Source organism: Microtus ochrogaster, chromosome 10, assembly GCF_000317375.1.
Source record: "Microtus ochrogaster isolate Prairie Vole_2 chromosome 10, MicOch1.0, whole genome shotgun sequence".
Classification (NCBI taxonomy): Eukaryota; Metazoa; Chordata; class Mammalia; order Rodentia; family Cricetidae; genus Microtus; species Microtus ochrogaster.
In genome coordinates, this window is record NC_022016.1 from 62,474,232 (window position 1) to 62,490,529 (window position 16,298).

Sequence of the window (16,298 nt, forward strand, 5' to 3'; positions counted from 1 at the left end):
AATGGCTCATCCCTGCAGTCACACCTGCCCCGGCTGTCCCTAGTTGAGTCACTCAGCAACACTAAAGCTTGGTGTTCTTCCTGGCTGTTGTCTCAGGTTGCCCTGTCTACACTATGGCTCCAGACAGCCTTCTCCTCCTTCTGTAAATCTGTTCCCACCGGAAGCCAACAGGCTGTGTGACCCTGGGCTTGGGTGCCAGGCCCTGGTCAGTGCCATGGGTACCATGCAGGCCTGCCTGTTCTGCCTCTCTTTTCACCTCACAAGAAGGAGAAAGCAGCCTACTGAGGCTTCTGGGAGTTGCCAGTCCCTGGGCTGCTCCTGGCTTCATGAAGGTGCAATGTTGACAGCTGTCTAAATGACAAAGGGAAGCAACTTGGGCAGAGGCTGGGGTCCGCAAGGTGCTGGGTGCTGTGGGCACCTGGACTGCGGGACTAGAAGAGTTCCTAGAGATAATCTGGCTAAGGCTCCTTGTTTTACATGTGTAAACACCAAGATGAAATGAAGAGACAACCTTCTTGCCAAGTAATTTGGATGTCAACTGGTTAATAGGACACGGACATTTGTATTGGTTTTTATTTATAAACAAACTGACATAAAATAGTTCAAATGGCAGTGGGGGCAGCAGTGCTGCTGGCTTGCTTAGGAGGAAGCACAGAAGCTAGCAGAGGGCAACCCCTCCAGCCTGGAGGTCCTCTGTCCCACCTTGGGGCAATGGCCTAGTGGCATTAGGCCCCATCTTTTGCAGCAATTCTGAACAGGGCAGGGAGCTGTGATGTGGGCAGGGTGGTGGGAAAATACATCAAAGAGAGAGAGACTGGGGCTACAAAGGGCCTAGTGTGGGAAGAGGGACCCTCACCTTTCCATGCCCAGTCAGCCATATGCCTCTGTCCATCCCAGAGAGAAAGAGCCCTAGGGCGGTGTCCTCTGGAACAGGGTCATACTTCTCTGGAGAGGCCCTCTCTGGAACACAGAGGATGGTCTCCTTCCCAAAAATGTCTGGTGCAAGAAAAGCATGAAGTCCAAGTGCCAGAAGCAATAAATTAGCAACAAGAAAGGAACTTTTAAAAAAAGGTCTGCACCATAAGTTCAGAGTCTGGGGATCTGGTGAGAAGGCATGAGCTGGGGGCCATGGGACCCTCTCCCAAGCCCAGGAGGTCGTGAGGGGCCTGGGTGTCGGGGCCTTTCAAGGCCCTAGAGTTGGCCTTTTCCTCCATCTCTTTGCAAGGTGCTCAGTCTAAACTTGTGGGGAGTGGCTTGGCAAGCCTTGAGAAATAAATAGGAGGGGCCTGGGAGCCACAGCAGGCCAAGGGGAAGAGCAGCACCAGCCCTGGGCCCACACTCTTCCCTCCTCAGTCCTTCATAGAAGGACACATCATGGTAGGAGGGGCAGTGGTGGTGGTTCTCCAGCCTCCTGGAGTCCTGAGGTCACCCAGAGCCCTATGGAGGTGCCTGGGAGCTGGCTGGCGGCTTCCGGGGAGAAGAATGCCTCCTCCTGTTCAGAACTTGCCCTGCTTCAGCCGGTCAATGTGAAAGGAGAGCTTGAGGGCGGGCCCCAGCTTCAGGCCCATGTACTTCATCATCATGTCACTGCGCAGCAGGAGCAGGGCCTTGCCATCGATCTCCTGGGGTGGGGAGGAGCCACCATCAGATGCCTGGTTGGTCTGACTGCTTCAGGTGCCAATGATGACCCAGAGCAGTGCAAGGCACACAGTGCAGTCAGGCTGTCAGGATCTTGAAGCCTGCCTGCCTTTTCATCTCCCTGGCGCTCTATGCACGTCTCTCCAGGCAGGCACTAAGGGGCTGCTCCTTCCACCTTGCTCTTCACCGCTGCTTTCCTGTCCTAGGCCTCTGAGAGGCAGTGCAGTGAGTGCACCTGTGCCTTCTGTTTTGCCATCTACCCTCAAGATACACTCTGCACTGAGCCACAGTCGGCCTCTTGGGGGCAGTGGTGACTTTCAGGCTTGCTCTGGAGCCCTTGCAAACACACTTACCTAAAAGATTTCTGTGGTCAGTGCAGGGGCAGACTTTGTAACCACAGGAAGGCTGGCACTAAGCAGCACAGAGGTAGGGAAATGGGTGTGAGCCCTAAAGTTGGGGGTGTGGTCAGAGCAGGAAGAGCAATGCTAGGCATTGGTCTCTGGAAGGGAGCACCAGGCTCACAGGTCAGCAGAGGAGGAGACTGGTGATAAGGAGGCAGGGGCTCCTTTAACTTAGGCTAAAATCCTTGAATCTTGTAACAAAGCAGATGGAGTAAGGTACTCTTGGGAAAAGAGATAGACCCCTCTAACCTAGAACTGAGCCCCAAACTACAAATCCAGTGGGAATCTGGCTCAATGAAAGCCTATGCTAAGAGACTGAGGTAAACACAGCACCCAGTGGGGTCTGCTTGAGATGGCATCATGTATGTTGTTTCAGTGGACATAGAACACAGCCACACTTTAAGATTGAGAGGTTGCCACACATACAGGAGGTCAGACAGAGGCACTTACGTGTTTTCGGAAGAGGTCAGCATGGGGTCCGAGCTGAGGATCTGCTTCTCGAACAAACTGCATCACATCTTCCACTGACCATGAAGAAGGGTCCCGGCCACTCAGGCGAGGGGCATCTCTGCTCTCCAGATACCGATCTGACCCTGAAGGACAGAAGGGCACTTACCATAATGCAAGTCCATTCCCACTAGCCTCCCGGCACACTCCATGGCCTCAGAGGTGATGCTCACAGTGACATTCAAGTGGTAAGAGATGATTGGAGGTTGCCCATGGAATGAAGACTTTTTCCATAGAAAATTCACAACTTCGTTCTGTAATGCAGGTCTGGTTTTGGGGAATTTTTCACTGGGGCAGTGAATCACACTGAACCCGAGGGAGGTATCAACAGGCTTCCTGGGTTTGGTGGCAGGGCAGGAAGGAGTGGGTACTTATTTTTGTCTTGGCTTTGGGGACCAGATAAATAATGGTTTTTGAGTGAAGCAAGAGCCAGTTCTTTGGGGACTGGAGATAAAACTGACAGAGCAACAGAGCATACTCTGGGTCCTCTCCTAAGCCTGGACTAGACAAAAACTTTTTGCCTTGGCTGCTAGGAATCTCAGTATTTATTTAGGGGCCTGTTTGCAGCTTTTTTTTTTTTTTTTTTTAAATCTCAATCATGGTTGAAACACAGCTCTTCTACTTTCCCTGTGTGACGTGGGATCTGACTGCTTTGGTCATCTACCATTGTAGATCCTTGTGCATGTGTTCTCTCTGCCCTCCTTCCCTCTATTCCTTCAGCTTCTCCATTTCTTCAGGCAAACTCCAGCTTAGCTAAGGAGGTCTTGGCTCCAAGGACCAGATCCTTTCTGTTTCAATGCTGAAATAAATGGTCCCTCAAAGCAGTAATGGAATCTTGTCAGTTCCCTCTGATTCACTGCCATGGCCTCCCATTGTCCAGGGAGGGGAACCTGAATTCCTACAGTGCTGATGGAGCGGAGTGAGGCTGGCCTCACGTCACACTCCATACTGATCTGCCCCTACTTTCCCACTCTGGAACAAGCCAGCTCGTCTTCTGACTTGTCTAGAATGTCCTCTTCTAACCTGACCCCTCACATTTGCACTGGTCTCAGTTACCTGCCTTCTCTGATCTTGTCACTCGGTCCGTTTACCATGGGCACAGTCACACCATTATACTCTCATGCACTCATTTATTTGGTGTGCATTAACTGTGCCCCTATACAGAATGTAAGTAGTACCATGTTCCTTACACATGAAAGAGTAACTGATCTGACACACTGATGCCTGACTGTGTTTCTCAGTGAGGTGAGGTGAGGTGACTAGCTAAGATTACCCAGCTAGGAAGGAGAAGAGTTAGTTCTTTATCCTTGACTTGTCTGTTCCTTTTTCTGTAGAGAGCTGACCTCCCTGCAGTGACAAGGGGCCAGGTTAGCACACTTGTATCTGATCCTCTGGATTAATGAAATAAGAAAGGGAAAAAACTCAAATTCTTAATTTTTTTGAAACAAGCAATCTATAGCTTATCAGATTGGATCCTCCAGTCTTAGAGGTTCTTTATGGACAAAAGAGTTTTGAGTATGAGCTGGCAGAGATTCATGATGTGCTTGAAGCTGAGAGCCCACAGCTAGTAGGAGAGGCAGCCCATTACTGTGATCCCTGCCAGACAGGACCTTGCCTTGGTGGAGATGGAAATACAGTAACTCACCACATACCTGGGGAATGACTTCGTTTCCAAAATGATTCCATGTCCCTCCGTTCATTTGTTCCTTTCAGCACTCCTGCGGGAAGACCAGGCTGAGATGAGAAATTCTATTCTTCATGAGGAACTCTGCAGATGGGAGACCTGAGCTGAGACAACTTACTCAAGCCTCAGGGTGAGGAAGCTGAGGGAGCCGCGTCTCAGCTCCACCTCTGCTTGACAGTTTTCTACTTCATTTAGCCTCTCCAGGGCTGGGGTAGAACACAGGCTTCTTCCTCTGTCCCAGTCCTTATGAAAGCTCTCTTCAAAGTCACCTCTCACTTCTTGTATTGGAATCTTTATTTTTCTACACTTCACATACCCTGGGCTGGGGGAAGCCAGGCTAGGGTTTGAGGATAGTATCCTCCTGGCTTCCTGTTGGTGTTTCTAGACCATCCTTCTATGAAACTTAGAGGCTAACCCTATCTATATGCAACCACCTGCTCTTTCTGGCCACGATTATCAATAAATCTCTGTGTTGTGTTCCCTTATTAAATGAAGACTTCTGGTGCTTGGCTCACCCCTTTCTGTCCCACCCCAGTTCCTACTGCTCTCTGGGGGGCAACCCACTGACCTGTCTACAACAGCGGCAGCGCTCTCACCTCTCTTCTATGTCAGACACCACCGCTAAGGCCACTGGCTGGTGCTTATCAGCATTTGGAACAAATGCTTCAGAATTTTAAGTACACTCTTCTCTGACACCAACTGCTCGCCTTTCCAGCTTGCTTGAGGTACCCCCCAGAGCTACTACATTACAATCCTTAGCTGTCAGTGAGCTTCACTGCTCTCCCTCCAGCCCTACTGATTCTTTTATGTGAAGTTCTACTCTCCTGTACTATTTTCTCTCCTGGCTCTTGTCTTTCTAGCTCACCAGACAGTTCTGAGTCCCGAACTGTCTTGTCTCACCTCATATAGAAGACGCTAAGAAACAAAAGAAAACCACAGCTCTTGCAAACTAGTTTCTGCCCACTGCTGGCCCCTGAGGTTTCTTGTAAATCTTCTTTTCTTGACCCACCATATCTCATCTTCTGGAGGACTGGTCTAGTCTTTCAGATTCATAAGGTCTTCCCTACGCAGTCTTTCCTCTGTTCACGGATGGCTGCCAGAGAAGGTGTATCTACTAATCCGTCTGCCTGTGCTCTGGACTCTTACTACTTCCCACCATTCCTTCCTCCTTTGCTATCGTGCTAACGTCTCAGAAGTTCAAGCTGTCTGTTGACAAACATGCCCAAGTGCTCCATTCTGTAAGAATTTCTTCAGACTCATAGCTCTTTCTGTTCTTTAAGTAAATTCTCCCTCAATATTTCATTAACTCATGGCAATATCTGCCTTCCCAATGTCTCTAGATAAGATTATCAAATTCTACCTACCAATTATTGAATCTTGCAGATATTCCTCAGGCCTGATGCTACTTGAATACTCTTAGATTGTCCAGCCACCATCCAATCAACTTTCCTTCCTCCTCATACTGAATGCATTTCCTCCTGTGTCAACTTCTGTCCCCGTTTCTACCTTTCGAACTTTGCCTACTAAGACTCCACACCTTTGATAAGCTGCTCTTTTCATCCTTTATTTCTGGGAATTCGTCCACTGTAAAGTTTCAATACACGGATTACTATTAAACACTTAACTTCAGCTCTGTACTTTTCCTAAGATTACTCATGGTACCCCCTCTCTTCCATTTCTAGGTCTTTCTTAGTGAATGGCACCCCATTTAGCCTCCTGCATCTAGGTAGCTAAACCTGGGAGACAGTTTCCACTTCACCCTTCCTCACATTTACCTAGTGAGTAGTTGCACATATACCACTGCCTGATTTTCAGGCCTTTCTCATGGCTGTCTCTGGTCCATCCTTTTAACTTCCTAACTGGTCTATCAATCCAGCATTCAGTGATACTCAAACAGAGTTCTGTTTGTACCTTGCTTCTGATTAGATGCCACTGGTAATTTAACTCTGCCAAAATGATCAACTCCAAATTCCTTAGTTTGAAAGTTTTCAATAATATAAGCCCTGACAATTTCATACTATCAATTGTATATCTTTATTGATTTACAAGTATCTTTTAAAAGTTTGTCTTCTGTATAAGACATTTAAAAAGGTAATTTGTATTCTTCTCATACAAAATACAAATGGTATCCAAATAAATGACTAAGGGCTGGAAGAATAAATCCTTGCCTGTCCCTTTTAGTTCTAGGTATCTGGTTCCCAAGTTATGTTTTTTTGTTTCTTTGTTTTGTTGTTTCAAACCAAGCCCAGAACACCAGTTACATGCCAGATGGTTGGGGAAGGCACAATACTGAGCATAGCTCCAGTCCCAATACCATGCAGTAAGTAGGGCAGCAATGCTCCTTTCCTTTTGAACTCTCTGAGCCTAGGAGCAAGGGAAAGGGAAAGGAGTCATGAGAACCACAGAACCCTGATCAGCTTACCCCTGGAGCAGAGCCTACGCACAGCTGAGGCAGTGCTCAATGGGAGGCCACAGGAGGGAGCCAGGGGCCGATAACCAGGAGTTCTAATGTTCTGGGAGGTGCCGACAAGGCTGGCAGGCTTCAAGGCAGTGTCCATCAAGTCTGAGTGTGTCTCCAAGGACCGGGCCAGGCTATTCCCCAGGGCGAAGGATTCACCTGGAAAATAATAAAACCAGGATTAAAGTGAGGACTAGCAGAGTGCTGCTGGCTACAGGTACTTGCCTGAGTGAAAAAAGAGGCAGCAAGACATAAAGTCCTCTGCTTTGATAAAGACCCCAATGAATGGTTATACTCTTGGGGGATTTTTTAAAAATAATGTTGCCCTTATTTAAAGATTTTATTTATTTATTTATTAAGTATACAGAAGAGGGCACCAGATCCCATTATAGATGGTTGTGAACCACCACGTGGTTGCTGGGAATTGAACTCAGGACCTCTGGAAGAGCAACCATTGCTCTTAACTTCTGAGCCACTTCTCCGGCCTTTCTCTTGGGGGATTTTTGGTAGTCATTTTATTGAGAGGTCTCATAGATAAAATGCCCTCTTTTTTTTTAAAAAAGTTAAAATCTGTCTTCTTACAAATTGGTCCCCATGCTCTACTCTCTGTACTCCAAAAGAACAATTCTAAGTCCTTCCTGTCTTCCCAGACTTCCCTGGGAGTATTTGCTATGGTGATTTTTCTCCATACTCCTTTCCCATCCTCTCCCTTTCTGGCTACCTTTCACTGGAAATGCTTATAGGGAATGCTGTGTACTAAGATGCATGGGAGAGAGGCTGTGAGCCCAGGACAAGGGTCTCATCTCTGCCCACTGACTCTTGGAGGGCAGCAGCACACACTCACTCTCCAGCATCACCACAGAAAGAGTAATTTACATTAACCCGATATAACTAGAGATTTTCCATCTCTTTCTAATTGATGAGCAAGCTGATGCCCAGGACAAAGCACAATGGAGATGGATAAATGATCCTGCTAGAAACAGAACTCAAGTCTGTGAGTCCTCAAACAATGGCACTATTTCCCCTAGAAGGTAACAGTCAAGAAATTTCAAAATGGCAGACCTAGAAGTTACTCTATGCAGATTTCACTTATAGCTAGTGTTAATATCCACAGCAAGTAGCTGAAAAAAATTTCCTGCCTCATATTACCACCTCTTCAGGGAGTCTCCAGGAGCTCTTTAATGTAGCCCCTACTAGTCTGGCACTTGATTTAGAGCAGCACATGCAGTCCTGTAGAAGAGGCACTACCCTACGCTGCCTCCTCCAGGAATCCTCTCAGCCACTCTTTCACAAGTGGCTGGGCTGGAGCATCTCTACTCCATGCTCTTAACCACGTCTCTTTCCTCTTAGCTTTCAGGGTGCAGAGGTTCAGTCTGTCTTATCTCGGTCTTCTAAAATCCAGGATAGACTGTAGTAAACAGTGATAATTTAATGACCTTTTTGGTGACCTAAAGCCAAAATGCCTGGATTGGGTCCTTCAAAATGCCAATGCAGTCAGAGAAGACAGAAAGAGTAGAGAATGGCTCTAGATAAAGGAAGCTTAGAGTCAGGACAATGAAATGCACCAAACAATCTTTTATTTGATCCTAAATAAGAGAAAATAAAGCAAAAAAAAAAAAAACAGCTATAAAGGACAATTTTGAGACAACTTGGGAAATTCTGATCTGGATGGAATAGTAGCCCAGTGTATTATTTACATTAAATTTATTGAACACAAAAATATTATCCTTTCTGTTTCCCTTCTACCCTTATTCTCATCCATTCTCCTTCCTTCCCTTCTTTCCCCCTCTTCTTTCTCTTTCTGATATAGGGTTTTACTGTGTAGCTCAGCTACCCTTTAATTTGTGAACCTCTTGCCTCAAATTCCTATGGGCTGGAATTACAGGTAAGTGCCTATATGTTTTGTGCTCTTTAAAAGTATATATGTCACTCATGTGTGGTGTGTATACATACATACACAAATTATTTTACCTAGCAGTTAACTGTTGTGTGCAAAATAAATAAAAGCCATACACACACACACACAAACACACACACACACATTAAGTATATAGATACAAATATATCTGCAGAGACAAAGCTAAAAGAGACTCTTGGTGAAGGACTCATTTTACTTTTGTTGTTGCAATTTTACTGTAGGTTTCAAAGTTTCTAAAATAAGGCAGTGAAAATAGAAATTGTTTCAATTTAGGTAAAGAAGCTTTAAGGGATATGTACTTTTGATGGCTGTTACATTGGAAGTACATGGTCAGCTAGGCAAAGTCCATAGAGGGAGGGAAGTGTGGTGGTAAGGTAGGAAGTGGGGGAAAGAGCTCCAGTAAGCAACTCCGTCAATATAGGTGGGACCCATGGATCAGTAGAAGTGTGTGACTATGCAGATGGGCAGGAATGGCAAAAAACAGGTTCAAAGAAAAGCAAAAGAGAGCTGATAGTGATGCAGAGGGTAGATGTGTAGTCAGGAAAATACAGGTGCTGATGAGATATCAGAGGTAAGACAGCAGGCAGGCAGGGAAGACCAGCTACAGAGCAAAGAGGAGTCAGAAGCCCAGACAAGGCCCTGGCTTGTCCGGGCACAGTTAAAATATTGCTTCTGAGAATCCAACGGAAGACAGGATGAGGCAGTGTGCTGAGAATTTCATGAGCAACTGAGCTAGGTGGGCAGAGGCAGTGCAGTCTGTGTGGAAATAGGGTAGAGAAAGGACTCAGAGTCAACAGCTGAACGGGACACCCCTGTTCTTTGTCTTTTCTTGTAGCTGGTGAGGCAGGAGCACATCTGGTACTGAATTAGAGAGCTACAAACCAGAAGAGAAGTCCCAGGAAAGGCTGTGCCATGACTGGAAGCCCATTGTGGGCTTGTTCTCAGTAGCCTCTCAATACTGCTGCCAAAGTACTTTCCTTAGTTCCTGAAGGACAGCATTTTGTTTAAAAATTCTGAGTTTCTGTTTCTTTGAGCAGCTGCCCCACTGGATACGAACCTTCTCTTTCAGACTTCTAGCAAGGCCTTTCAATAGGAAGCAGAGCCCAGGGCAGTGACTGACAACATTTAACACTTGGTCTTTGTCTGTACCAACTCCATCCTATCCAGTACATTTTAACTCAGGGCTGTTTACGGGTTCTGATGCTGACCAAAGCCATCTACAGCAGATAGTTTAAGAAGTTCCCTGTGAAGGAAAGAACCAGCCGAGGAGCATGGTACAGCCTCAGGACCACATGTTGGTTGCTTGCCACTGCATATGAGGAATTTAGGTATCTTTTTGCCCCTAAACACACCAGCAGTTCTCATGTGGTCGCAGAAGTATAGAGGGTCAGAGGAGGAAACTGGGTGTGTGGTCACTTCCCTGAGCACATTCTCCAGAAGCGATACTTTAGTCACAAGTCATGAAAAGATCAAGGAAGGGAGTGTGAGGCTTATGTAGAAGATCCCAGAGCACCTCTCAGACTCAGACTCACCCCCACAGCAAACAGAATAGCCAGTACCTCCTCTCCACCCAGGACACCATCTACACGTCTCTTTTAAAGAGAAATTCTTTCCTCTTAACAGCAACCTACCTCTCTATGTTTGTGACCAAGCTTGTCCCCCTCCCTCGATTTTGCGTCCTGTACTCCAGATCAGAGATGCCGAGCTCCACTCACTCTTCAAGCTCTCTTGGAAGTGCTTAGTCACCGACCCAGCCACGTGGCATCCGCTTTCTCATTGTGGGTCTGGTATGGTTAACTAAAAAGTTATTTTCCAGCCTAGTTGGAAATAGCAGGAACTTGAACTGACTTGTTAGACTGGCAATGCTAGAAGAGTTAGGGCCATGTGCCAAAGAAAAGAATGGATGGCCAATCAACATGGAGCAACTTTCTCAACCTCTAGCCTAAGACTAAACCTTGTTGCTGGTAAAGGAGAGGTATATGAGGCCTTTGATGCCAGACACCCTGGGAGATGTGCTGGGACTTCATGGGCTCCACACTACAGATGGAAATCATAGGGCAACTTCTAGAGATAGGGGTCCAGAGGAAAGAGAAATTCCAGAGTGACAGCAAAATCCTGAAGAGCTAAGATGACTGAAGACTAAAAGCCTTAGATGTGACCCAGATGTGGCAAGGGATCTCTGGACAGTGGGTGCTAGACTCGCAGACCTGAGGGCTGCCCCTGAGCCCTCGCAGATGCTACTGATTGCCCAGCCCCCTTGCAGCCCAGGCCCCATCCCAGCTCCTACCTGGTAGGTACCTGTCGTGGCTGTGGCTGTACTCTGTGGCAGTGAGTGGTAAGTGAGTCTGTGTAAAGGGCTGGTTGCCAAACAGATTGTCACTCCGAAGGTTGTGGCAGAGCTTCTCCAGGAAGCGGAGGACATAGGTGATGCTGTTGACTGCTGGGAGGTTGAGGGTGTGCTGTTCCCGGTCAAATATGGCTGTGGAGTTAAGTAAACAAAGCAAGTTAGTTGTGCAGTGCAGTGCTTGCCAGAGAAGCCCAGCTCACTGCTTGTCTTAGGATTGGCTGGTTACACAGAGGCAGTGCCCAGGCTGCTTGCCAGTCTGTCTTCTTCCTGCCACCCTCCCTTGCTCAAGGGCTTTGATTTTTGCTTCTAGCTCCAAAGGGTGTACAATCATGGGAGTGGCCAGGCCAAGTCTGTTGCACCCTCAGGGCTCTGGAATGATTTCACTCAACTGTGAAAACAACTATGAACATAATGCTATCTGCTTCATCACCTGGCTGAGCTTCCTTCAGGAAATGTGTTCGCCCAGGGTGCTATTTTCACTAGAAAACTTCCCAAGAACAAGTAAGCTGTACAGAAGGGAATACTGCCAATGGTAGTAAGGGCTTAGGTAAACAATTTCCAACTTATATAAGGATACCAGATTTGGGTAATACTTAGAAATGTTTCATGCTTTTTTTTTTTTTAGTTTATGTCCTATCTAGTTCTATCAAAATATTGGCATAATTTTTTAAAAGCAAAAAAGGTTCATGCAATTGTCTTTGGCGGAAGTGAGAAAACAGAGGTCTGGGGAGAAGATTCACTCTAGGAAAGTTCTGAAAAGGAAGAACTCTAGGTAGGTAAGGAGCTCAGACCCTGCACAGTGCTGCAAGGGAGAGGCCACGGAGTAGTCTGGGCCTCAGAAGGACAGGCTTAATGTATCCATAGTTCCCATTCTCCATGCAGCCAGTTATTGCCTAGACTTGACTCCGTAACAAATAGTTCTCTGTTGACGCCCTTCCACAGACTATTTAAATTTTCTTTTCTACCAGTGCAAATCTGAGCCTGTCATCTTCTGTTTTCCTTTTCCTGGCCAGTGTGTGGCAGAAACCTCTGACATAGTAAAAGGTCAACAGGTATTTGCTAAAAGAACAGTTTGGCTATTTATGCTCCTTGCCAGCTGTTTTCTGAAGCTAGTTACAACAGCTTGCTAAGGAGGAAAGGCAGGAGGCTGTACAGCAGCATTAGAGTCAAGACTGGAAGGCTGCAGGTCAAGCCTCTGTAGGCTTGGTGGGTAAAAATAAGATTTCGAACTTAAGAAAATTGAAACAGCCGGGTGGTGGTGGCGCACGCCTTTAATCCCAGCACTCGGGAGGCAGAGGCAGGCGGATCTCTGTGAGTTTGAGACCAGCCTGGTCTACAGAGCTAGTTCCAGGACAGGCTCCAAAACCACAGAGAAACCCTGTCTCGAAAAACCAAAAAAAAAAAACAAACAAAAAAAAAATAGAAACAGAAACAGGCACAGCAAGAAAGTATTTTCAGTTACAACAAAAAGTACTGCACTGTTAAACTCATTTTCCCTCTGGCCTGGGATTCATTTCCCTTGTATGGGTCCTATAAACCCAGAAGCTAAGGAGGCAGAGGAATGAGAGGAGGTCAGAGGTCTTCTGAAACCACTTGGGGAAATTCTCTTGTGGCAACAACACAGCCCATATGTAAAGCCTTCCTCTAGAATGGCTTTAAGCCATATACTCATATATTCTGTAGAGACAGCAGAGGACTCTGTTCAAAGGCTGTGTTAGGCAGTTGGCTATTCTTGGCAGAGATGTATGGCGTACACCATCTACGGCACATAGTTCAGAAAGTCTGGAGCAGGAAGTGAGGACTCTTGAGGAAAGGGGTACTTCTGCATTCTCCAGAGTGGATAAATGAACTTGGAACTAGGATGTCTCATCAGAATGAAGGCCTGCCTCTCTGGCTAGGAGGCCAAGCCAACCTGAAAGTGTTTACCTGAGATGACCTCACCGCCGTGGCCCTGTTTGAGGAAGCTGAAGACGGTTTTCTGATGATAAGCACAGTCAATGCAAGCCTGGACAGCCTGCTGTAACACCACGGAGGCACGGGCTGGCCCGAAATGATCAGGAAGTCGTTGGATCTTCTTCTTATCCAAGTGGGGGCCTGTGCTGCCACTCTTGTTCAAGTAGATACAAACTACAGGAAACAAAGAGCCCAGAAGCCTTACAGTGTGGCTGGCAGGGAGAAGTCAGAGTGCAGCTCTCTCTTCTATCTGCTCAACTCTGGACTTGGCTCTCCTGAGTTCTCTCCACAACTACACTGCAAAATACTGTGAGTGATAAAGGGAGGTTTGGAAAACTGCCACTAGTCTCAGCTGCATGACCAAGGTCTCTGGAGACACAGCCTATTAGGAGAAAAACCCAGAACAGAAACCAAAGCACAGAACTTGTGTTTTGTTTTCTGGGCCCTGAAAAGAAAATATAAACTCTGCTCTTTCCCAGAACTTTCTAAGGTGAATCAGACAACAAGCGAAGAGACAGCCAATAGCATTGTGGAAATTAGCAGATTGGTGAGGTAGCCACTGACTTAGCAGACTCTAAGAAGCTTTGTGTCCCAAAGCAGTAAGGAGACTGACTTAAAGACAGCTGATTGGCAGAATAAAGGTGCTATGGAATGGCTATTAGGGTCAGGCTATGAAAAGAAGGATCAATCTAGGTCTTCTAAGAAATAGGGACCCGGGGAATATAGAGATGTCCAGTGGATAAAGTGCTTGCTGTACAAGTTTGAGGATTGGATTTAGGACCACAAGAACCCATGTAAATGCTAGGTAGGCATGGTGGACCACCTATAACCCAAACAGTTGCAAGGCAGAGAAAGGAGATTGCTGGAGATAGCTAGCTACACAGACTATCCCATATTGGTGACCTTTGGTTGGTTTTAACTGAGAGACCCCGCATCAGTGAATACAGTAGAAAGAGATCAAAGAGGACTATACACACACATACACACACACAAATACTACACAAATATACATGAAAAATAAACAGGACATAGTGGCAAACATTTATAATTCCAGCACTCAGGATGTTAGGCATGATTCTGAGTTCAAATTTAAGAAAAACAAACAACAATAACAAAAAAACAAAAAGTAAAAAAAAGAACCTGGGCGGTGGTTGCACATGCCTTAATCCCAACACTTGGGAGGCTGAGGCAGGTGGATCTCTGTGAACTGGAGGCCAGCCTGGTCTACAAAGTGAGTTTCAGTACAACCAGGGCTACAAAGAGAAGCCCAGTCTCAAAAAACAAACAAAAAACAAAAGTTAAAAAAAAGTAAAAAAAGGATTTTCATGTTTGGCGGTGTTGCCCTTGTACTGAAATGGCTAAAAATGGAGGGACTCAGAGACAAGACCCTTAACACAAATGTTTATAGCAGTTAATTTACAACAATCTCAAAACCAGCTCAAGTTCCCATCAGCAGGAGAATGAACACACAAACTATGGTATGTTTGTTTAATGGAATACCACCTGGCAGAAAGAAACCCTTGACCTATAGATAGGTACAACAATATAACTGCCTTTCAAAATTTTTATTTGAGTGAAAGAAATCAGATACAAGGGTGCAAACAGACAGCATGGCTAATTTATATTAAATTCAAGATCTGCAAAATCTAATTTATGATAAAAATATTTCAATCACAGTGGAGACAGAGACAGACTACAAGGAGCCTGACGGAACTTCTGGGGTAACAGAAGTGTCCTATGTCTTGAGCACAGGGGGAGGATGGAGGAATTACACAGGTGCTGACATTTATTAAAATTCAGCAAATTGACTGGGTGGTGATGGCACATGGTTTTAATACCAGCACTTGGGCAGCAAAGGCAGGCAGATTCCTATGAGTTCGAGTCTAGTCTGGTCTACAGAGCTAGTTCTAGGACAGTCAAAACTACACAAAGAAACCCTGTCTTAAAAAGAATAAAACAAAAACAAAATAAAATTCCACAAATTGTATATGAGTATACAATATATTTGCAACTAAGATTTGTATATTTCACAGATGTAAGTCTTATTTGATTATTCTAATGGTGATTTTGAAATGAATTCTACGTGGGTCATATGGTCAAACACCAAAGGCCAAACTACGCAACCTTCAGAAGACTGTTGATTTTAGACATGCATCTTATTGTTCTCTGTCACACTTGACTAACAGGCAGCAGTAGGCATGACACTGTGCCAGTTTCTGCGTCTAGGATTAAGAAATTAGCAGTTTCTATGTCTTGTTTTTGGTATATTTATTTTTCGATCCCAACTATTTATTATGTGTAAGAAAACAAGTCATCTTGCAGAGAGGTTAACGTGGAGAAACAGGCAGAACCAATATGCCATGTGGGAAAGTAGATCTCCAAACCTAGTCAGCTCCTCTTCCCACCTGGCACTGTATGCAATACATGAGCTGTCTTCACACAGTAAGCTCTTAGTGTTTCAAACTAGAAAGTTTTGTAGTTGTTTGTCATATAGCAAAGGCTTATCAGAACAGATTCTGAGACAAGATGCTTTAGAAACAAATGCCAAACACACGTCACAAGCTTTGGAACCAGATGGCAGAAAGCACCACAAGCAAAGTACCAGTGGGAACTCAAGTCTTGGAGTAGTTATTACTTTTTCTTTAGTGCTGCGGATCAAATCCAGGGCTTCATACAAGCTAAGCAAGTGCTCTACCACTGAGCTACATTTCTAGCCCCTTTAAGAGTTTTAATGGAAGCCTAAAGTTTCCCAGAAGGCTACCCATCCAGGGTTTAGAAAAGTGGAGACAACAGTGACTGGAGAGTGAAGGATGGGCACAGGTACTAGGAAGGAACTGAAAGTCTGATATGACTGTTGCCCATAAAAGCATAAAACAGGAAATGTACTTAATGAGCTCAATGAAAGAGCTAAGATTTTAAAAGTCATCAAAATGCTACCTGCCTTCTTGCTGCTTATGAAAAAATGTAAGACGTGCGATAAAATCCTTTATTAAGAGGTAAGAAAGAAGGTGGGGTACGGTGGCATATATCTTTAGTCCCAGCATTCGTAACAGAGGCAGGTGAATCTGAGTCTGGTGCCAGTCTGGTCTACATCATGAGTATCAGTGAGACTTTGTCTTCTCAAAAACAAACAAACAAACAAACAAACAAACAAACAATCAGAAAAGGTCTAAGAATATGCTTCATAGACTTCTTTTAGACCAAAGATTTTCTAAGGAATTTGCTAAGGGAAATCCTTGCAGACTCTTTTCTTTATACAACAAGATTAATTTTTTTCTCTTTAAAAGTATTTTAGCCGGGCGGTGGTGGTGCACGCCTTTAATCCCAGCACTCGGGAGGCAGAGGCAGGCGGATCTCTGTGAGTTCGAGACTAGCCTGGTCTACAGAGCTAG

General features: G+C 45.5%; 1 protein-coding gene across 8 annotated transcripts in view; it reads right to left on the reverse strand.

The window, feature by feature from the left end:
- Positions 1 to 542: 542 nt before the first annotated feature.
- Scmh1 (Scm polycomb group protein homolog 1) overlaps positions 543 to 16,298 on the reverse strand; it is a 93,118-nt gene continuing 77,362 nt past the window's right edge. For 6 of the 8 annotated variants that reach the window (XM_013348359.2, XM_005353322.2, XM_026781769.1 and 3 more), the window contains 6 exons: positions 12,880 to 13,080; positions 10,894 to 11,085; positions 6,653 to 6,847; positions 4,199 to 4,264; positions 2,490 to 2,632; positions 543 to 1,622 (listed from right to left, as the gene is read on the reverse strand). In XM_013348359.2, coding sequence (XP_013203813.1) covers positions 1,497 to 1,622; positions 2,490 to 2,632; positions 4,199 to 4,264; positions 6,653 to 6,847; positions 10,894 to 11,085; positions 12,880 to 13,080 — 923 coding nt within the window. In that variant the 3' untranslated portion in view covers positions 543 to 1,496. The remainder of the gene's footprint in view (positions 1,623 to 2,489; positions 2,633 to 4,198; positions 4,265 to 6,652; positions 6,848 to 10,893; positions 11,086 to 12,879; positions 13,081 to 16,298) is intronic. The other 2 variants (XM_026781767.1, XM_026781768.1) reach the window with 2 other exon arrangements.